This window comes from Eublepharis macularius, chromosome 2, assembly GCF_028583425.1.
Source record: "Eublepharis macularius isolate TG4126 chromosome 2, MPM_Emac_v1.0, whole genome shotgun sequence".
Taxonomy (NCBI): Eukaryota; Metazoa; Chordata; class Lepidosauria; order Squamata; family Eublepharidae; genus Eublepharis; species Eublepharis macularius.
Genome location: NC_072791.1, coordinates 219,056,334 through 219,078,635, shown reverse-complemented (window position 1 = coordinate 219,078,635; position 22,302 = coordinate 219,056,334). Strand labels below are relative to the sequence as shown.

The following is a 22,302-nucleotide window of genomic DNA, read 5'->3' as shown; positions in this document are numbered from 1 at the left end:
ACAATGCCTGTTTATGGGAGTGGGGGAAACAACATGGCATGGCCATAATCAGGGGTCATTTTGTAGAGAAAGAGCTGGAGGAACTCATTAGCATAACTCATTAGCATATGCCACGCCCCTTGCCATCACCAGAAGTGTGTCATTAGCATAACTCATTAGCATATGCCACACCCCCTGATATCACCTATCCTGGTTGTTTTGGACCCAATCCTGGCCATTCAGGGCCAAAATTGGGGCCAAAATGGCTAAAAGGGGCTAAAAATGGCCGAAAAGGGGCCCAAAATGGTCAGGATAAGGCTGCTGCTGAGTGGGAGAGTGATCCACCACCCGTCAGAGGCCTGATTTGGGCCGTTTCGGCCCCAATCCAGGCTGAAACGGGTTCAAAATGGCCAAGAGTCAGGTGGGCGGGGCCACCTGACATGTGATCTCTTTGGGGAACTGCCAGAACTGCATTCCTGCGCGTTCCCCCTCGAAATGAGCCCTGGCTATAATGGAATGTTATGCAAAACATGGTATGGATATAATGGAACGTTATGCAAAAGCAAAATAAGAAAGTACAAGAAGGTGTATCAAAAATAGAGGTGTATTATAAACTGTGAATGGGAAAAACCCCAAACCCATAACAGGAAAAAAATGTGACGAGCATACAATTATAAACAATATTCAATGTACCAATAACAAGTGCATAGATGCACAGGAGAACGAGCAATATAAATGTGTAAATGGTTGTTTCCCCACGTTTTAAAAATAACGCCCCACTCACTGAACGCAGGCGGCTTTTCTGTGCGATTTCTGACGTCACCGTTTCCAAAACGGACGCAGGCAGTTATGATTCCAGTTTCATGCTTATTTTTTAAGGTGTGGGGGAAAGGCCAATATATACCACAACAAAAAAGGAGTTAAATCACAGGACAAAAAGATGGATTGCCAGCCAAGCACTGTTTCGAGGGAGTCTTCATCAGACTGTTTCTGTTCATTTGGATCATTTATAATTTTCAAACAGACCCCAGTTCAAAATGAGGATCGAAAAGGTTCTTGCACCCTCGCTGTATAAGATGCGAAATAACATCAGCTGCGATATAATGGAACGTGCCTAGGTTTAAAGAGGTGTCAGTTCATTTGAACCCATTTCCAGCACATACCTTATTCACTTTTCTAAAACCCACGGGCTTGGACCCTGCTTAGAATTTTCACAAGTGCAAAGAGGAGGAGCAATTTTCACTGATTCTCCCTCTCACAATAGACAAATCACTCCCTGAATTGGTGCTCCTGGTGCTCCTTGGTGCCCCGGGGTAGCTTTGGGCGGGGGGGGGGGGGCAGGATCAGAGGTCTCCTGCAGAAAGGGGGGACTGGCTATGCTCTTGTATGTGAAAGCAGCACATAAACACTCAGTTGTATACGATCACAAACACTGCTTGAAAAAAAAATCAGGGCAGTCACAAAATCTGGCCACGTTTCGTACTGCAGTGCTATAAAAGAATGGCAGCAAAGGTTTCATATCTGTTTGGCTGATGATACTGTACTTGGTAGTACAGTCATTGCTGAAGAAATGAGGAAGCATCAGCCAGAGCTCACAAATTATGCTAGGCGAAGGCAAGGAAAAACCTCATCTTTATGTTCGTTTTACATAGTTTTCAAGTCACTGTCAAGATAAAAAAAAGTTGTGAATGTCTATGTATTAATGGAAGAAAGCTAAATACAACCGGGAGGGCGGGGGGGGGGGGGGGACTGAAGAAATGGAAAACAGGAGACCAATGAAAATAAGCAGAATGCAGGATAATGAGCTATAATCTCAAAAAAGAAAGGAGAAACAACATTGTGAAAGAAAGATTTAGCTCCCTCTCTCTCTTGGCTCAGGGGTCAGGACTGCTCTGACATTTATTTGTTCAGCCCTAAAGAATCCCCGAAGTGGCTTGCAGTAATGAAATTAGTTAAAATACATTAAATCACAGCGGAGTGGGATGTTGGCAGGGGAGAAATCACATTTTAAAAAATGACCATAAAATTTAATTTAAAATAAATTTGATCACACGCCAAAACAATTCAATCCTTCCACCAGAAGAGAAAACAGCACACAGACATACCATAATGAACCAAAAGTGGTTGAGGAGCAGGAAAGAACAAGTTAACCTAAGTTAAAAGTCTTTTTTTAATAGCACAGTCTTGACCGTCTTCCAGAAGACTAAGAAAGAAAGTGCAGACGGAGTCTTGGGATCCTGGAGCCACAACAGGAAAGGCCTGGTTCCACGGGACCTCCCTACCAAGCTTCAGAAGGTAAGGCGACACAAAGCATGACCTGGCCGAAGAGGTTCAAGTGTTGGGTAGCATTCTGCTCTCCAACCATTTAAAGGTCAAAACTAGCACTTTGCACTGGGCCTAGAAACACATAGGAAACCACTGAAGATATAACAGCATTGGAAGAGGAAGCCTAACATTGTCCCTTTCTCAGGTTTCAGAGAGGGACAAACCAGAAAGTTAGAATTACAAATAGGTCAGGGATTTGTTTAGCCTTTGCTCTTTACCGCCCTGGCAGTATCCTTTGATGAGCAGACTGTTATTCTCATAGCTTCCTCCTCGTGACACCTCATCTTCCTCTCTTTGTCATAATCTCCTTCTCTCCTCACCATCTTGCATGATGGACACGGAACTCATCTTACCATCCACTGTCATCCTTAGACTAGACAGACAGATAGGGACCTATCTCACCTTTTTCCTATCAAGCAAGGAGTTCCTACAACAAAGAACTCTCATTTCTTTTCTAAACCTTAACCAAGGTATAAGTTTTTTGTTTTCTCTCTCACACACACCCAGCCACAGAAAGCTCCTATGTCTCATGTTTCCCCACAAATGATGCAACTCTGTTAATATAATAAACGCAAGCCATCATTCCCCTGTCAAAAGCCAAGTTGCTGCAATTTGGACCATCTGAAGTTTCTGAGAACTTTTCAAAGGCAATCCTACTTAGTGTGCTGTAGAGCAGCAAGAAAGGAGGACAGGCTAGGACTGTTTCCCAGATAACCCAGAAAGAGAGAGAACAAGAATTGTGGGGTGTTGTGGATTTTTTAAGTAAATAAGTTTAATAAATAACGTAGGATTTTTGCAAACTAAAGCAATTTGGAGCTTTTAACTTACTCCTCTGCTCTTGCTTCTATGTGCCTGCTTAGATTTGGAGACAGGGATACAGCTCTTATATACTACGGGCACTATATTCACCGATACCTTGATACAGGGTGGGATTCTAATGCAAAATAAATAAATGTATGTGAGATGGGATTCCAATGAGCTGACTGGCCAAACATGCAACAGCGAGAATATATACATTTACTGTAAAGCCTCACCTTCATGGACAGAAGAGGTAATCTCTACTTTGAATTGGAGATAGCCACTGACGTGGTCAGCTGGAAGCCTTCTGCCGAGGTTATAGCTGAGAATCTGGTCTCTGCGAAAGTGAACAAAGTATCAGTTCTCTCACACGTAAGTAGGGGCTTTCAAAGGCAAGGGAGAAGCAGAGGGGTTTTGCCATTGCCTTCCACTGCACAACCTTCCTTGGTGGTCTCCCATCCAAGCACTGACCCCTCTTAGCTTACGAGATCTGACGAGATCGGTCTATACCATGCTGCCCTCCCTCAATTCTCTCATGACCTCTGCCATTTTCAAATTGAGTCAAAATGGGAGGAGGGGCTGAGTTGCATCAGTCCGGGGGAGCTGCTTATTTGCTCACTTCCAAGTTTCCCCCAAAGGGCAAATAGCGATTCCCTCAGGACATCTGAGATTGCGGAGCCAGCATGTGAGGGAAGGATAAATCTCCCTCTCCCTATGTGGTGGGGCTCTAATCCAAATGGGCCCTACACATGCCTGGAAATTTAGTTCCAAGAACGAAAATCCCAGAGCACGTCCGGCTGGCAGGACCTGGGGCAGACATGGAGGAGACACACACCCTAATCTTAGTGCTGTACTGCACTGGCTCTCAAGTTTTAAGCAGGTAATTCCTCTCTCCCAGAGTATGAAATGGTACCGCCCGTTTAATCATCTCGGAATTCCGCAACCTTGTTCTGCTACAAGACTAGGCACTGGGTCAGGAACTCTGGCATAAATTGTACAGACAACCAAATGCCCACCTGAATGTGTAGGTTGCTACACTGTTGCTTTCAATGGGATTGCAATGTGTATGGGGATGGGGGGGGGCGGTGTATTCAGATACGTAAACCCACTGAAAGTAATGCAGCACATAAAGTCAACAATGAAACAGAAGAGAATGCACATCCAGTTTATACCGCAGTATCTGTAATAAGGGATAGGTGTGATATCCGATCGGCTGGAGTCATGAGGTCAGCAGAAATATGTGCGTGTGTTTTTTAAATTAGCGAAGTGACAGCTAGGAAGGGCAGAGAATGGGAAAACTTATCAGTCAGTCAGTCAGTCAGTCAGTCAGTCAGTACCTTTTATTGGCATTCAATAAAAAAAAAAAAACGAGAAAAACAAACCAAGAATACGAGAAAATCAGCTGGCAGTAGAATTAACCATATATCCGTAATCCACATAGCAATGGAAAGATACAGTGCAACTGTATGTGTCATATACGGGCGCTAGTCTGATAATAACAAAAAGACTAACCTGTCTGATCAACCCTGGCTATTTCCACACGGCTTACCTTGTTCTGGAAAACAGTGAAATCGCGCACGAAATCTCACAAGAAGACGCTGTTATTGCATGAAATAGCATGAGAAGACACTGTTATCGCACGAGAAGACGTGATAACAGCGTCTTCGTGCGAGATTTCGCTGTTTTTCGGAACAAGGTAAGCCGTTTGGAAACGGCCCCTGTTGGTTGGGAAAACTTATATTCGGGACAGGGGAGGGGGGGAAATCACCGATTTTTTTTTAAACCCTCCCAGCCTTCTTTTCCACCACAAATTCAGCACCAGATCGTTTTTAACATCCTGGTTTCTTAATAAGTGTGAAAAGCACCATGAAAATAGTCAGTATTATGTAACCTAGGAAAAAAATCTCTGCAGGCATGATTACCACCAGGTAACGGAGAACAAGTTTTTGTTAAATTTACTAATCTAAAATGCATACTTCAAGGATTCCCAAATAATCTCGATATATGGAAACATTCCGCCCCCCAGTGGCAGAATTTATATTATTTCCTCAGCCGAACACAAAACCATTATTTTATTTTGGAATCTGAAGATCTGAAAAGAGCAAATGTCTTGGACATATTTACAGCTTTAATCACATGTTTCAGTGCAAGTAAAATGCATTTAAATATTTTATTTAACTTAAGCTTAGGGTGCATCTTTCTGCAAGATGTGGTGCAATTTCGGTCGACCTAGCAAAACAACTAACCTCTCAAAAAATTCCTATTGATTTTGAAGAGACGGTTGCTGATATTTTGTTATAGAGAACCTGTGCTAAGCATTAAAAAAAAATCAGATGTATACCTCAGTGGAGTCAGTAAACGCCTGTCTAAGGATCCATAGCTAAGCCAAACTGCCACGCGTTTCAATTTTGCTATCAAAGTTTGAATAATCCTCTAGCCCATATGACTATGAAAAGATGGCCCAAATTATAAATACGTGGGCTTCTAAAGGGTAAATGGAATGCATCAGGACAGTTATGGAGGTTCTCCAAGTTTGCTCTACACAGCTTCCTTGCTTCTCAGGCTCAAGATCTTCATCAATATGTGCCCCACGGATCAGTACCTCAGGGACTGCACAGTTCTCTGGAGTTTCAAAATCAACCAAGAAGCCAGAGGTGGGGAGAAGTTTGTCTGTGGGAATTCTTCCAGAATTGGTTCATCTTGAATAAATGTTGGAGTTGATTGACACACTATAGCCATCACACAGATGTTACTACCAGCACCTAGACCATCTTGCACATAAATGTAATGATCAGACAACTTTTTCTGCAGCATCACACGTTTCCTCTTTTGGAGGTTTGCAGCTGCCACTTGGAGTAATTCGCAGTGGACCTTTAGCGCTGCCAGTTCTCCAGTCTACAGAGATCAGTTCCCCCAGGGAAAATGGTAGCTTTGGAGGGTGGACTCTACTGGATCATACCCCTCCCCAAATTCCACTGTTCCCAGGCCCCAATTGCCCAGGATTTACCAAATTCAGAGTTAGCCACCCTAGCATTTTCAGTGGCAGTCATAACCAGTAGAGCAGCCCTAGTTATCAAACGCTCCTCAAGAATGTCTAATTGGTGGATATTCTGAGACCTTGTCCCAAGTGGCTCTAAACAAAGCATCAGTCCTGCAGGAAATGTGAGCTGGCCAGGCCTCATTCATAGATCTTTGACTCCTACTAGAATTACTTCAGAAAAAGTCATCCAGTTGCTGGACCAAGATAATGTTCTAGATGACAACTCTGCAAGCACGAAAAGTGAGCACCCTGGATCTTAAGAAAGCCCACAAGCTGTTAAAAATATGCCCCAAACGTGCCTATACAACGCCGTAGACGGTAAGCACAACATTCTAGCATTCAGCAGGGAGCAAATTTATTAAAAATATTTCTATTAGATTACCGTATCACAACCAGGGGTCATTTCGTAGAAAAAGAGCTGGAGGAACTCATTGGAGGAACTCATTAGCGTAACTCATTAGCATATTCCACGCCCCTTGCCATCACCGGAAGTGTTCATTAGCATAACTGATTTGCATATGCCACACCCCCTGACATCACCTATCCTGGCTCTTTTGGACCCAATCCTGGCCATTCAGGGCCGAAATTGAGCCCAAAATGGCAAAAAGGGGCTGAAAATGGCCAAAAAGGGGCCCAAAATGGTCAGGATCGGGCCGCTGCTGAGTGGGAAAGTGATTCACCACCTGTCAGAGGCCCGATCCAGCCCGTTTCGGCCCCAATCCAGGCTAAAACGGGCCCAAAATGGCCAAGGGTCAGGTGGGCGGGGCCACCTGACATGTGACCTCTTTGGGGAACTACCTGAACTGTGTTCCTACGTGTTCCCCCTCAAAATGAGCCTTGATCACAACTGACTGACTTTCATGCTGGAATCAAATTAAAAAATAAACATAGTACTCAAAACAACAACAGTATGCTGTTTAGTTTTTAAAAATCCTGCATTTCTTAGGCATCTTGTTTTTACTCTTCAGACTCGGATGTGTTTCAAAAAGAATGTTGTTGTTTTTTAAATGCTCTGATCATCCCAGGAGAGCAGGAGCACAACCCAAAACATCTCAACTCTTTTGTTAAAATGCATATTTCTTATCTATAGACACACCTCCTTAGAAAAAGTGAATCGTTGTTTTCAAACTTAATTTTGCCTTTCTCTATGTATGCAACTTGTTATTTTGTTGGGGAGATCAGTGAATAGGGAGGCCATTTGCTTACCAGCTGATTTTATTCTTCATAGTCATGTAACAGCTGGGCTGCACTGTGATGGAGAAACTTCACAGGACAGGCACATATTTTGGATTCTAAAATATCGACCCTATTCACTGCCTACTGCTTCTCAGCCTTTTGGCTAAGTGTAGTGTATTAGCTGCCCATGACAGTGAAGTCAACTAGACTTGGGTCAAGCTCTGCAAGAAATGGGTATGTGAAAAGGATAACAGATTCCCAAACAGGAACTGAAATCAAAAAGCAAAAACGTTGTGCATTTAAATGGATCAAGACTATTTAGCTATTACATCCATGAATTTTTCTCTGCAGAGATCTCAAAGAAAGCTGCTTTTTGCACCATTCATTTCAACAGTAGTTGCATCGGATAAAATGAGTGCTGACGTGGGTCCACAGAACGCAATCTGGAAACTGTTTTAAGATCCACTAAGGGCGTTTCCTGATGGAAATGTCTTGTAGGTTCAGCATGCTGAACCATGCGCCTGACAATTACGAGCCAAACATAGAACTCGGCAATCCCGCTTGCTGATTGCTACTAGCCCGAACACCGTGGCAGGATCAGTGCATTTACAGCAACTCCATTCACTGTGAATACAGCACCACAGCCCTATACTACGAGAACTTTTTCTCCAATTCCTATACTACTAGAACTCAGGGGCGAGCCATAAAACTGATGGGCGGTGGTTTAGGACTGGGTAAAGGAAGTTCTATTTTACTTAATGCATAACTCTTTGGTGGAACTTACGGTCACAGGATGCAGAGTTGTTCACCCAACTTTAAAGAGAGGCTAGGCAAATTCGTAGAGGTCTGCCAAATAGGAACTCCGTATTCATTGCTGTTATACCTCTGAATACCAGTTGCTTGTGGGGCAGCAAGACAGAAAGAACTTGGGCTGGATCCACATGTACCAGCATAGCACTAAACTGCTGGAATGCCAGCGTCTTCCTAGCGCAATGTCTGATGTCATCGTGCCATGTTGCTGCTCTCGTGGCGTGATGACATCAGAAATGGCGCCAAGGAGACACTGGCATTCCAACAGTTTAGCGCAAATGCCAGTACCTGTGGATTCAGCTCAGCTTACAAGCATATTAAGCTTTGTCCAGAAAGACCCCATTCCTTTTCCTCTTAACTAATTTAAAACAAGTAACGAAAGCATCTTAAATCTTGGTTTACCCACCCTATGGCATGTCTTTCCAACAGTCTCTGAACTGGAATTGTGAGCTTCCCGAGAAAGCGTTTGATGATAGGCCGACTCTTGGCAAATTTGTCTTTGATCTCAATTTCCAAGACATCAGTTAGAAGTGCTACAAAAGAATATTTCTGGGGGGAAAGGAGAAAAACAACCCATATATTTCATATCACAACAATAAAGCATACAAAGTTTATGATAAACAACGAAGAGTGCATACAGAATCTCTTTGCCCTCAAATATTATTTATAAAAATTAGTGGCCACAGTTCTAAATGGAAACCACCCAGTTGACTGGCTGGGTTGACTGGGTGTTCGTAACCCACTGGTGCTGGAGGGTGCTCAGCCACTTGACTTTCTCCCTCACGGGATAAGGTCATCCCAAGGCAGAGCGCTGCCTTGCCAGAGGGACATGGCAATCACATCTAAAGTAGGTGTGGGATACTTTGTGCGCGAGGCGGGAGAGTGGGTACTCACGGTGGTGGGCCATAAGTGCACTGGGGTGACATGGTGAGAAAACTGTGAGAACTTTGCATTTGCTCAAGGGATGAAGGGCAAAGTCCAGAATGTCTGACTAACTAACAATAACCACCCAAGTCCCCTTGTAGGTTTTCTGACTCTGGAGTTCCAGCTCGGTAAGGAGCGAGGGAGCACTGACAGATAAGGAGCTGGGGCGGTGGCTAACCCGGCTCACTGATTTGTGCCAGCTGCCCCCCTCACTTAAACTCGCCTGATAGCCAGCCTCTTCAGGTGAGGCTTGGAAGGGGAGGGGGCAGTGGCGGCAGCTCCTGCCTGCCACAGAGGCAGTTGCCCAGAAAACTACTCTTGACACAGCCAATGGGGGGGGCGGCTACCCATGTGGGTGCTCTGTTCAGATATCCTCAGCTGGGGCCCCTCCCAGCGGAGGAGGAAGTGAGGCCAGTTGACTGGCTGGGTTGACTGGATGTTCGTAACCCACTGGCGCTGGAGGGTACTCAGCCACTTGACTTACTCCTTCATGGGATAAGATCATCCCAAGGCAGAGCGCTGTCTCGCCAGAGGAGCATGCATCATGTAGTTGCGAGCTGCACCTGTGGAGCTGCTGCCTCAGCTCTCAACCAATGGACACCATCCCAGATGTTGCAGATTGGGCTTGGCCTCGGCCATGCATTGGCCTGGGTCACTTGCAACATGTGTGTCTGTTTCCTTTGCAAGCAGATCGCCACTCGTCTGGGAGACCAAGGAGCATGGCTGTCTGAGCCCCTCATAAGCCTCCGTGAGTGCCATTCAGGTCCTGCCCAGGGAGCAGGTTACTGAGGCAGCCCGTACCATGGCCACATGGACAGGAAATACTTCCAGAGAACCTCTGTCTGCACCTTTTCCAGTTTAATAAAGAATGTGTTGAAAAACAATAAATTGCTGTCTGTTCGCTCGCTCCCCTGACACTGACAGTAGCTGCCGCCACCCCCAACTCCCCGTTTGGACATCTTCTCACACATCCCCACAATATGAATTTTAAACAATGTATTTTATCTTGTTTTATGTCCTGATTTTATCTGTATCGCTGGTCTAATGACCGGTAAAATAAAATGCATTTATTCATTCATTCACATCCCCACAAATTTTTCCTGGCTAGGGGGTGGGATCGATGGGGTGGGCTCCGCTGCCAGGAGGAGCAGGTGTCAAGTGATGCCTTGTCCAGCTTCCCTGCCCTCTTCCCTCCCCTCAATATAAGTCAGGCAGTGGGGTGGGAATTGAAGTGTGGCCCATGAATGTGTGGCGGGGGAGAGGGCTCCACTGAGGACGTTCATTCTCTGACAGACTGAGCTGCTGGCGTCTGATAAGCCAGGCAGAAGGGAAGGCGGAAGTTACTGCCGGGAGGTGGGAGATGTGGAGTGACATCTTGGGATCTCCAGGGCTCCCCCTCTGGGAAGATGGACCACCCTCCATTTCTCTGTTTGCGGAAGCAGAGATGGACTTGGGAAATCTGGCACGGGGAGAGAGTGAATGGCAGCCCCTGGAGCAGTTTCTCTGCTCCTGCAGGCTGTCAGTCCACTGCGGGGGGGGGGGGTCACCCCTGGACTGGTCACCCCTGGACTGGGGCATGGCTCTCAAGGTCCAACCTGTGTTCTTGCATTGTTGTGATGCAGTGATGTATTCAAATGGCACCGCTGCAAGTCTGTGGGAACTTTGCACTCCCTTCTGGCCTCTTGCATGGTTTCCAATGGGCATTCCTGTTACTCATTGAAGAACTCCCCCCCCCCCCCACCTGCCTCTCTGGATCCCGAGGGCTGCTCCCAAGTACTGCAGGCTTTCTGGTCCCACTTTTCAGGGAGGGGAAACTTCTTTCTCACGGTAGCAGGGGGGAGGGATTTGCAGGCACACCGAGCTGCAGCCACCAGCCTGGCCCTCATTGGAAATGGGGGCTGGATGGGTGAGAGGGTGGGTGTTCGATTTGGACCTTCACTGTCACCTCTGCTCTCCTCCCCAGCAGGGATGCTTGCTCCCTGATTGGGGGGGGGCTGTTGGTGGACAGTGGGGATCACAGCGTCACCATTGGCTGCGCCACTGCTTGCCCCTCGTCTGCCTGTCAGGGAAGAGGTGTGGCCATTGGCCGGTGTGAGCGGGGTTGTCAGGGGAACGGCAGGCGGGCGCTCCTGGTGGTGGCCACGCCTCATTTTGCTGTGTTCGGGCACCGGCGGGACTCTCCTGAACAAGTTCTTAGGGAGCAGCAGAGTGGTGCCACATTTACATCGACGCACGAGTGGAGATGTTGACTCGAGGCTTAGGCCTGAGCTGCCCATGTCAACACAAAGAAGAAAGGGAAGATATTCTTTCTTTTGCATCAGGCTTATTCCCAGAACGATGAATTAATAACAGCAACCAAAATTACAGTCTCAGTTTATTCAGTGCATTTTAAATTTTTCAAGAGTTCATCAAGAAGGTCTCAGAGGGAAAATTAGAAAAAAAAAATAGCACATGGAAGCAACAGGCCTATAAACACATTTTGTTAGTTCCGTGTTACACAGAACACCACAATATCTAGAGCAGGAGGAAACAGTGTGTGTTCGAACTAAATGAATCATCAGTGCAGAAATAAGCTGCAAGGGAAAAAATGTAGGGCAATGGAAGAAGAGCGCTTCATTCAAGGAAATTACAATTCAATTACCCTACTTTCCACATGAACTGGGAGGCAGAATCTATATCCCTAGAACTATGACAGGATACAGTCATGGGGGGGGGGGGCGGGTTTAACATTTGTGAAGCACTTTTGCACAGACTCTTGTGAGAGGTGCAGAATTTCAACTTTCACTCTTGGAGGACTCCCCTCTCTCCAGTTTCTAGCCCTTGCATTTGAAGATAAAAGTCAGAAAAAATGCTGGGCAAATATATCATGTCATTTCAAAGGCTGGCCTTTTTTTAACCTTTAAAGACAACAATTTCTGAACGTTGTAAGGAAAGCTACAGTTCGTTTAGTCTGGCCAATGTGAAAAAATACGTCGATTAAAATGCAACCGTAGTTTATAAATAACATAGGGTTCACAGAGCTTTCAGGATTTCTTAATAATGCCTTAAAATGAAATTAGATACATATGAAATTTGCCCAGGAAGATTGCTTACCTACCCTTCCATGTGCAGGTGTGTAGCCTATTGTGGCAAATCCAGAGGACGGAGCACTGAAGCGGAAGAAGGTAAACTTCCAAAAACTGGAATCTGTGACACTCTCAGTACAATGGGGAAGTGAACCTGGTTGCCCAGGCAACAAGGGAGCTGCTAGAGAGGATCGGCCCTGTTGTCAGGGCATCAGGGAGCTGCCTGTGGGTCCCACGAGGGGAGGAGGCTTCTGGAGAGCTTAAGACGATGCTAGAAACCTAGGAGGTATGCAAAGCTGCCTTTAAAACCAGGCACCAGCAGAACAAGGAAGGTAGCTCAGCTGGGAGTGAAGAGTTCGAGTTTGGGGAGTGAGAAAATGGCAGGCTGAGGGGAATTTGGACCCTTACCAACCCTATTAGCGGCAGCAGTGAAAATCTCTCTCTTCCCACACTGAGGTAGCTGCTTTCTGACTACTCACGGGAAAACCCCCACAAAAGCAGACGCTACAAGAAACACTCATACATCCATTTGCCAAAACTTGTATGATAACTTCATTTCCTGAAATGTAGTTGGGTAGCCTTTGAGCTAATATGGATCATCTACATTATTATTAGTTTCTGGTAGTCCTACTTTTCAAATAAATCTCTAACACTTGTCCACGTTAGAAAACGGAGACACCCTTCTCCATTGGACTAGCCTCTGGCTTTAAAAAACAAACAAACCCTTAAGCTATGAAAACACAGCTTGCAGATTAAAAAATGATAAATCATCAACAATTTACAGTTTACTTGCTAGGAAAATGCTCTGTCTAGACTTTTATTTATGATATTTGTATATCATTCTCCCAACCCCAACTCAACGTAGTATAAAGGGTTCTCTCATCCTCTGTTTCATCACCCACTTCTCCTTTGTTACAAAATCTCTGTCATAAAACAGATTTTCCTGGTTGAAAGAGCAGGGGCACAAATGTTCAGTGACCTCCTTGGCATATATACCCTATTGACCTGAAAGACAAGTCCCACCTCAGGTGGCTGTGTTAAATTCACATGCAAGTTACAGTTAAGTAGAAAAGTTAAAAAAAAAGTGTGCATGCATCGAGTCATTACTGACCCATGGGGGGACATCGCATCATGATGTTTTCTTCGCAGACTTTTTACAGGGTGGTTTGCCATTGCCTTCCCCAGTCATCTACACTTTATCCCCAGGAAACTGGGTACTCGTTCTACCGACCTCGGAAGGATGGAAGGCTGAGTCAACCTTGAGTCGGCTATCTGAAGCTGGCTTCCACCGGGATAAAACTCAGGTCGTGAGCAGAGCTTGGGCTGCAGTACTGCAGCTTACCACTCTGCACCATGGAACAAGTACAGTACAGTACACGGGGCAAGTACAGTTAAATACAGTAATTTTTTTTTAAAAGTGTATAACCTTTTTTAAGAAGATTGTCTCACATTCAGAGTGATTTTCCTTTTGGGTAAATTCAGTAATATCTGGTTAGAGCCTTATTATAATCGTTATGTTGTGAAAACAGCTGCTAATTAAAAGTTTGTTCATGGCATTTCAAGGAGCCTGCGGTGTTAAAAGCAGATACAGGTAGTAAACCTTTCTGTTAGAAGAACAGCAAAGGAGATGGAATCAGCACAATTCAGAAAAAGAGAAATATTCCTACCCAACGAACAGGCTCTCACAGTTCTTAGAACAAATTATATCACCCAACCATAAAATTCAGCATACAAAAGCAGCGGGGAAAGATCAATATCCCGTAAGAGAAAATACTAGGCTATTGTCCTGCTGCGCCAAGAATTAAGCTGTCCATTACCTCTCTGTGCCAAATAGGATTAGTTGTGTTACTGATGATAGTAGAGCGTCTTTCTTGACCGTGGTGGGCAAATGTAGGGAAAGTACTCTTCTTTCCAGGCTGAATGGACATCTTTAAGTATGGATCAGGATTGAAGAACATCCCTTTTTTAAGTCCAACTGCCCTAATATCTTTAGAAGTTGGAAGGGGGGGAAAGAAAACAGAAAACATATCAAGCATTCTATAATGACTTCATGGCTCTGTACCCAAACAGAGTTTTAGCCACTCGGGTCACAAAATTTATCTCCCAAACACAGCAGCATCAAAGAACTCCCTAAAAGGGTCTGATAACAAGGGCCTCTTTAAAGAACCTGTCTCTTAGTACAAAATAATTTTAGTGGGTTCCAAGTTTAAGCCTCTCCCGCAATTGCGCGCAGAAATTTCTCTTAAAAGTTTTAATCTTTATTGACTCTATTTTTCTTAATGCAGGGCAAGTTATTAAAAACAGGTGCAAATTAAGCACAATCCCATTGATAATGAAATTTATGCATGCAAGAAAAATATTTCTCAAACATAACCAAATATAAGTGATTTATCAGTAAAATCCTAAGCAAAATTACTCCAGTTACTCCAAAGTTACTCCAGTTCAATGGGCTTAGACTGGTGTAACTCCACTTGGGATTGCACTGTAAAATAATAAAATCTTAGTTAACAAGATTAAGATGCTAAAAATGCTTTTAAAAATCCGTATTTGCTGTACAAGGATACAAAATCTTTGGATTAATACTTGACCTCTTTGGTTGAATACACTTCAGGTCAGCTGGTGGAAAATGTATGTTTGTACACTTGAAAAACTGGATAAAAACAATGTTTAATCGGCGTAATGCTGATTGAAAGAGTTAGCTAAATTTATGGAAGGTATCAGCATTCTGCTCTTCCGGCTTCAGCCAACAGAACGTCACATATGCAGCTGGGTTTAACATGCCTGTTTCTGATTTATGTGCCTTTAAAACATTAATAATGATGCGCAAATAACAGAGGAAACAGTCAAGGCAAAAACTGCACACTAAAGGTTTTATAGAAGAGATTTTGTGGAAGACCAAGATATTCTAGGAATCTGTTAAAATCAAGGACACTGTGCTTTCCTTGAACTGGCTTGTATCAACTATCAGCTAATCCTATAATAGCAACAATGATAAATGTGCATTTGATCTAAGAAGCATAGATTCACTGATATAAAACTCCACATTGATTCAGCTTGCCCTCTGAAACAAACACACAGCAAGATCAAGTACATGAACAGATTTCAAGGCTCAGCTACAGGGGATGTTAATTTCCAGCATTCAAGAGATGTAATCCTTTGAAATAGTCGGTAGTGTGGGTTGCCAGCACCCGGGGCAACTCCTGGCAAGAGCTGGTGCCCCTGATACCACATGCGCACACAAAGAGTACACACGCTTCTGGGACTGTGTGATGACATCACTTCCGGGAAGTGACATCATCATGCAGGGCACAGCCGCCACCCCCCCCCCAGGAGTGCTCCCATGATTTGGGCCGCTCACCTCCCTGCCCCTTACCTAGCAGCCCTACAGTGCAGCCGCCTGCACTGCCACTGCCCAGCCACTGCAGGATGGCCAGCTGGGCGCCCAGCAAGTCAGCCACTTTGTCGGCATGCCAGGCAGCCAGGGCAGTGCGGGTAGCCTCCTGCGGATGCAGCACGGGCTCTCCTCGGCGCAGCGCCCCTAAAAATTATGCACCTGGGGGACTGCCTCTCTGCCCTCCCCCCACTGGTCTGAGACCTATTTTGTACACAGAATCAGTCCATGAGATGAATCCATTTCACAGACTTCTTCAAGCTCTGGTAAGATCCATGGTACTTCAGGTTGTATCTTGTAGACTTAGAACAACGGTTGTCCCGATTACTGACAAACAGCAGGCAAACAGAGGTAGGGTCTAGATGTCTGAGTTCATTCGAGTACAATTCCATGGTTCAGGCATGGGTTAGGCAACACTCACAGCTTCAAGTCCAAACGGGTATTCCAGAATCAGGTTTCTCCAGTACAGGACGGAGTCAAAGACAAGGAACTCCATTCCAGACACAGGCAGCAAAGTCAGTAGTTAGCAGAGGCGTTGCTCCTACACAGCCTACTCTGCTGTTTTTAAGACTGATGCTGCTCAGCCACCTGTGCTACATCATGCACCTGCCAGCTACCTCAGTCCTGCTCCTGCAAACACTCATCATTGCTGTTGATGCTGGGATGGTGTTGTGCTGCCAGCCAGGCACTGCGCCTTCTGGCCTGAATGTCTCTCCTTATCCTCTACCGATGGAGTTCTCGAGGCTCTGGTGATGAGGGGGAAGAACTGTCTGGTGCCTGGGCTCTCTGTTGCCACCCCAGGGCCGGGAAGCTGAGGAGTCAATGTGCTGGGTCCCGGCAACTGATCTATGTCTGACCCCTCGGAGATCGCCTACTCCTGCAGTGCCTCTGCCACTGGCTGTGGGTCAGATACACTGACTGCCTCTTCCTCAAGAAGAGTCCTCTGCGTCTCTTTGCTCTGACGGACTTGGCTTGTCCACGACAATGGTGCTCATGGATTTGGGTCTCTCCCCCCAGCAATCCCCTAAGATCTCCCAAAAGCTGATGTTGAAGGTCTCAGGATCCATGCGAACCAGACGAAGTACTCCTGGGTACTGGGGCTGCAGTGAGGCGGGGAACTGGGCGAAATTGTACCCCCATCTTCCGCTTCCACTGGCAGTGCTGCTTTCATTTATTCGCTGCCTTTCTCCCAGAACTCTTCTACTAGTGTAAGAGGCTGTACTGGCCCAAGAGTGAAGTGGGGGCAATGTTACCTGACTACCTGGACCATCTGACACTTGTCTACACGGATTCTGCAAACTCCAGCATCAGTTTTTAAGGGGTTGCTCCATGAAGCAGGATGGGAAAGTCTGTGTCTCTGAGCAGTTTTCATTTGTGCTTCAAAGGAGCCAACCCAATCTTGAAAATCAGCCACTGTACAGACACAGGTATTAAGCTAGCCTTTCTTCATGATTTGGCCTTCTTCTGTATAGGTAAAAGGTAAAGGTAGTCCCCTGTGCAAGCACTGAGTCATTACTGACCCATGGGGGGGACATCACATTACGACATTTTCTTGGTAGACTTTTGTTATGGGGTGGTTTGCCGTTGCCTTCCCCAGTCATCTACACTTTACCCCCAGGAAACTGGGTACTCATTTTACTGACCTCGGAAGGATGGAAGGCTGAGTCAACCTTGAGCCGACTACCTGAACCCGGCTTCTGCCAGGATTGAACTCAGGTCATGAGTAGAGATTGGGCTGCAGTACTGCAGCTTACCACTCTGCGCCACGGGGCTCTTACTTCCTCTGTATAAAGCATTCCGATTTAGTGTCAAGGAACAATGTTTGGAGGAAGTAGGAAATCTGTCAGGCTGCTAGATAAGTGTGATCCGTGGAGCTGAACATTTTGGCTCAAGCTCTTCCAAAGCTCGCTGAGTTCATTTTTATCTGAGATAGAATGGTTTCATCTGTCACCTTATGCATAATATCAAATAGCCACACTGCATAACTCCTGACCTTGAAGAACACAAGCCTTGCTGAAAGGAAGAGAAATTAATGGCAGAAAATGCAAAGGCAGTCCAATTAAGCATCTGCCACTTAAAGCCAAGGGACTATTCACCAAGTCTCAAAGATAACTGATATGCACACAACTATAGGCCCCAAGACAGGTTTTCTGGGAGTCCTGGTGAAAGAATTCTCACCACCCTATACAACAAGCCCTCAAGGATGCTCAGAGTGAGGACTGGGAATGGTTTGCCAGCGCTCAGCCACTATTTCTACGATCCTTTCCCTCCAGCCATAAACATTTCTTTATCTGCCCTGCCAGAAAAATCCAGCTGTCCAGCAATTCATCTTATCCAACAGTCGGATACAACAGAGCATGGGGTTAACTGGTGGGTGACCCACCTTTTGTCCCTTCCCAAGAACATACTGGCTAGGGTTTTTCCTCCTTTTCCGCAGTAAGGAAAACCGGTGAAAGCGACTCAGTCTGGGAGTGCCTCTCTTTATCGGCAGGGTCTGAAGGCACTCGCTCAGGTTGCACAGCTGACGTGCGCAAGAGCTGCCGAACAAGCTGCTCTCGTTTGAGAACAGACAAGGTCCAAGACACGTGCCCGAGATCTGAACTGGCAGATGCCCGAATAAGTGATTAATCCAAATGAAGAAGAGTGCCTACGGATGGCCTTGCAGCCATTAGACTCTCAAATGGACTTCATTCCAAATTGCTCCTCCCATCTGCATAAACGTCTATTTACTATTCTTCGGTATTAGAGGGATGTTCCCTACGATGCTTTAAAGATTTTGCTAGAGACCTTTCAAACTAAGACTCATTGTGTTTCTTTAAGTTATGGAGGTAAAGCAACTGCGGCTTGGTTTCAGGTTTCATAGGTTGGCAGGACGTATTTAATCTTTCATGTTACTAGGCTGAGCTTCTAAAAGGGCACAGCTGCAGCAGAAGATAGATGTGTTCCATCTTTGGACTCATATACATAGTTATGTCCTTTTTCTTCAAAAATAAATATTTTCCAGAAGCCTACAGAATTTGAGATAAATACAATTGTTCAAAACAAAGCCTACCATAAAACCACTGTTATATTTATGGAAATAAATATTTATACGGCATTTATCTGAAAAGGACACTAGATTTTTCCAGGTGTGCCACTGAGAAAAAGAGGGTGTTGTCTTACATTTGCATACAACTTACAAGTGTGTAAGTAATGAAAAAATTTCTGTGTGTAACATGGTGGGGGGGGGGGGGAGTCTTGCATGCCGGATTATCTTCCTTTCACAACATATGGTACATTTTATGTTCATTATAGACCAAATCGACCACTCTTGTTTCTGCCCAAACCTTATAAAATATAGGAGAAGATGTGTCCCCATAACTACTTCTCTTTCATCCTTCTTACTCCTGGCAAGAGTTTCCTCTGGTCTCAAAGTCAAAACAGGTGATATGCTGGGAGGAACCAGAAATGTTCTTCTGAATGATTTTTCAAAAGCAGTTTCAGTAAGATGGAGCACCAACTTGGACGGGGACTACTTGGGGGCAGGAGAGAAGAAGTTAACGTACCCATGTGCTGATGAGTGATTCTGCACACATTGGATAATGCACTTCCAATCCTCTTTATAGATAATTTGGAACAATTTTTTGTGTGTGTGGAACACAAAATCCACCTCAAACGATTGATAAAGTGCATTGAAAGTGCATTATCCAACGTGTGCGGAATCAGCCCATTGTTAGTTCTATAAAGGCAGAAAATGGACAATATACAAGTGCCCAGCTTTTTCTTTTTAAAGAAATATCTAATATCAGGAGGACAGGCAGTCACCAAAACCAAGCAGGGATGGAAAGATTAAACCCCTTCTCCCTTCCAAGGACAGCCCGTGTTAAGAGTCACAACTGCACGTACTTGAAATTTATCTTTTCCAGAACAAATACAAGAAAGGCAACCAGGTATTCTACACTCTCAAAAAATCAACGTTGCTTCTAACTGAAAGTTCCGTTGAAAACTATACTAAACTCATTCAAATTGGCTCTACTTTTTAAATACTTACTTAGCAAATATCTTTAAACTGAGTTTGTTACCTTGATATAAAGTAAACTAAAGGAAATTTTAAAACACACACACTTTTTACCTGATAGTGTAAAGCTAACTAGTTTCCGGCACTGCTGACCTGCTGCAGCCCCTTCGGCCCCCATCTGAAAAGAGGGAGAATATTCTGTGGCAATGTCTGTATACATACACAAATAGCATTGAGATCTAGATAAATGGAACATGATGTTAAAGGATGTAGAACAAATGAAGATAAAAATGGCATTCATGCCGTGCTGTGCTTTGGATTAGCCATACCCCACTGCCATTCTTCAACCTCTAAAATCCTGTTTATTTTCAGAGAATTGGATCTCGCCAACCATTTCTGCTAATGGAAGTGGGTCATGTTCACTAATTCCCTACTACTACTACAAAGCTATGATTTGTCCCGTTTTCCCTCAGGAGGAATATTTCGGGGTGATCAGTGGACTGCCGCAGGGACTGATGGGAAGTCAGTTCCATTCCCAGTTAGAAAAAACTTATCTTTGGGGTCCAACCCAGCACGGCAATGAAGGTAGAAAAAGCAACGAAGGATCAAGGTGCTTGAGAAAAATCTGCATTCAGCTGAAGTGGTGAAGTCCCTGAAGCGTCTATGTTGAAGAGACAGGACTGTTTCCATGCTGCGACTGGAATACAGCTGAACGCTTACATGCCGAACAGCCACTCAGTAGGATCACAGCTCAGCACCTTTGGGCTCACTCTGCATTTTAAAGTCATGCCCAGAAGTGATGACCTAATGTGGTGGAAAAAGCATTCAAACCAGAAGTCAAACTATAACCCCTCCATGCCCTGGAGAGTTCACATGGCTTTGCCCCATCACAGGAAACATCACACATCAACCTTACACCGATGCTAGTGTTATCAGCCCAGGAACATGTCTGGGACAGGGCAGAGCAATGTAAGAGAGGGTTATCAGGTTTCCAGCAACAGCAGGGAGCTCCTGGCATAATGAATGACTTCCAACAGCAGGTATGTGTGAACTGGGCTTGCAGTACTTTACTGATAAGATTCAGGATTTCGTTGGAGCCAACAAAAATTATTTGCAAACTAGACTTAAAGAGCAGCAAGGAGTGATAATTCATATCTGATTCCAAAAGCATCTATGATGCAGTTAATACTGCATCTTCTAAAATATATTAAATGTAAAGAAGATTATAAGATCACGTCTAACAACAACAACATTCGATTTATATACCGCCCTTCAGGATGACTTAATGCCCACTCAGAGCAGTTTACAAAGTATGCCATTATTATCCCCACAACAAAACCCCCTGTGAGGTAGGTGGGGCTGAGAGAGCTCCAGAGAACTGGGACTGGCCCAAGGTCACCCAGCTGGCTTTGAGTGGAGGAGTGGGGAATCAAACCCGGCTCTCCAGATTAGAGTCCCGCGCTCTTAACCACTACACCAAACTGGCTCTCAATAAGAAGATTAAAAAAGGTGACAATGAGGGAATTTTGTGCTAAAAGCTGCCAAAATACTATTCCTGAAAAAAATGGTCAGCATTATAGCCCCGATATAATTTTCCAACGTAACTTCCTCTGCAAGTGAGCAGGTGAGGTGGAAGAATTCTACTGGGAAGGCAGGCACAATTTGTCAAGTGCCAATGCGCTGCCCTGCCTTTGTTTTAGTTTTTGCTTATATAACATTCTCTACCGATTTGCTGTTAAAAGTATTATTTATTAGCAGAAAGACCTTGCAAATTCTACTTGCGTTTCTTGTGCTGTAGAACACCTCGGGCTGGGTTAATATAACATTATTACTGAGAATACATTGTGTGTGCCTAAAAGGGCTGGGGTTTTTTTCTCAGACATAAACTTGTATGTAGGGAAGTGGATCCAACCAAGGGATCCTTCCATCTTAAGGGGCATTTCTCCCATGAACATGGCTCTTCCTCCAATGGAAGGGCCTCCTAAATTGAACGAAGACTTCTTAGATTGGAGGAAGGCTCCAAAATTGAGACAAAAGGAAAGAGCAGGGTCTAAATAAGTAAATAAACTTTGCTCCATGGTGTGATATGATAGGGAACCACCCCCACTCTGTGCAACCCTCAACAACAATGGTATGGTTGCATGGTGATTGTATCGAATAGAATCCTCACATATGGCTACCGCATTCAATTGCAACTGCAACACTAGAACTGCCCATCTAGAATACTTCTAGTGCTGGTTGTTGTGGGTTTTCCGGGCTGTATTGCCGTGGTCTTGGCATTGTAGTTCCTGACGTTTCGCCAGCAGCTGTGGCTGGCATCTTCAGAGGTGTAGCACCAAAAGACTTGTCTTTTGGTGCTACACCTCTGAAGATGCCAGCCACAGCTGCTGGCGAAACGTCAGGAACTACAATGCCAAGACCACGGCAATACAGCCCGGAAAACCCACAACAACCATCGTTCTCCGGCCGTGAAAGCCTTCGACAATACTTCTAGTGATGTCAGTGAGATATCTTTGAATTGGAATACATGTTCCAATCCTTTAAAACGGCAGTATTACTAAACAGTATTTTAAAATGGTAACTGTCATCATACTGTTTCATGGTTGTGAAGCTCCTCATTTATCACCGTTCATTTCACGAATATGAGCATTGATGTTTATCCTCTATAAGGTAAATTAAACCGAAAACCGAAGGCTTCTTAAAGACGAACAATTTTTAATCCAGCAAAGGGTTTTGTGAATTGGTGCTCCCTTCTTGAGAGGCATGAGGTGCGAATCCATTGAAGATATGTTTGCAT

At 44.9% G+C, this 22,302-nt stretch overlaps 1 protein-coding gene across 1 annotated transcript in view; it reads right to left on the bottom strand.

The window, feature by feature from the left end:
• Window positions 1–22,302, bottom strand: part of HECW2 (HECT, C2 and WW domain containing E3 ubiquitin protein ligase 2) — a 264,692-nt gene that overhangs the window by 93,573 nt on the left and 148,817 nt on the right. Inside the window, exons 5-8 of the mRNA XM_054972580.1 lie at window positions 19,620–19,683; window positions 13,935–14,104; window positions 8,535–8,677; window positions 3,339–3,439 (exon numbers count right to left, since the gene is read on the bottom strand). Of these exons, the coding sequence (XP_054828555.1) occupies window positions 3,339–3,439; window positions 8,535–8,677; window positions 13,935–14,104; window positions 19,620–19,683 (478 nt within the window). The remainder of the gene's footprint in view (window positions 1–3,338; window positions 3,440–8,534; window positions 8,678–13,934; window positions 14,105–19,619; window positions 19,684–22,302) is intronic.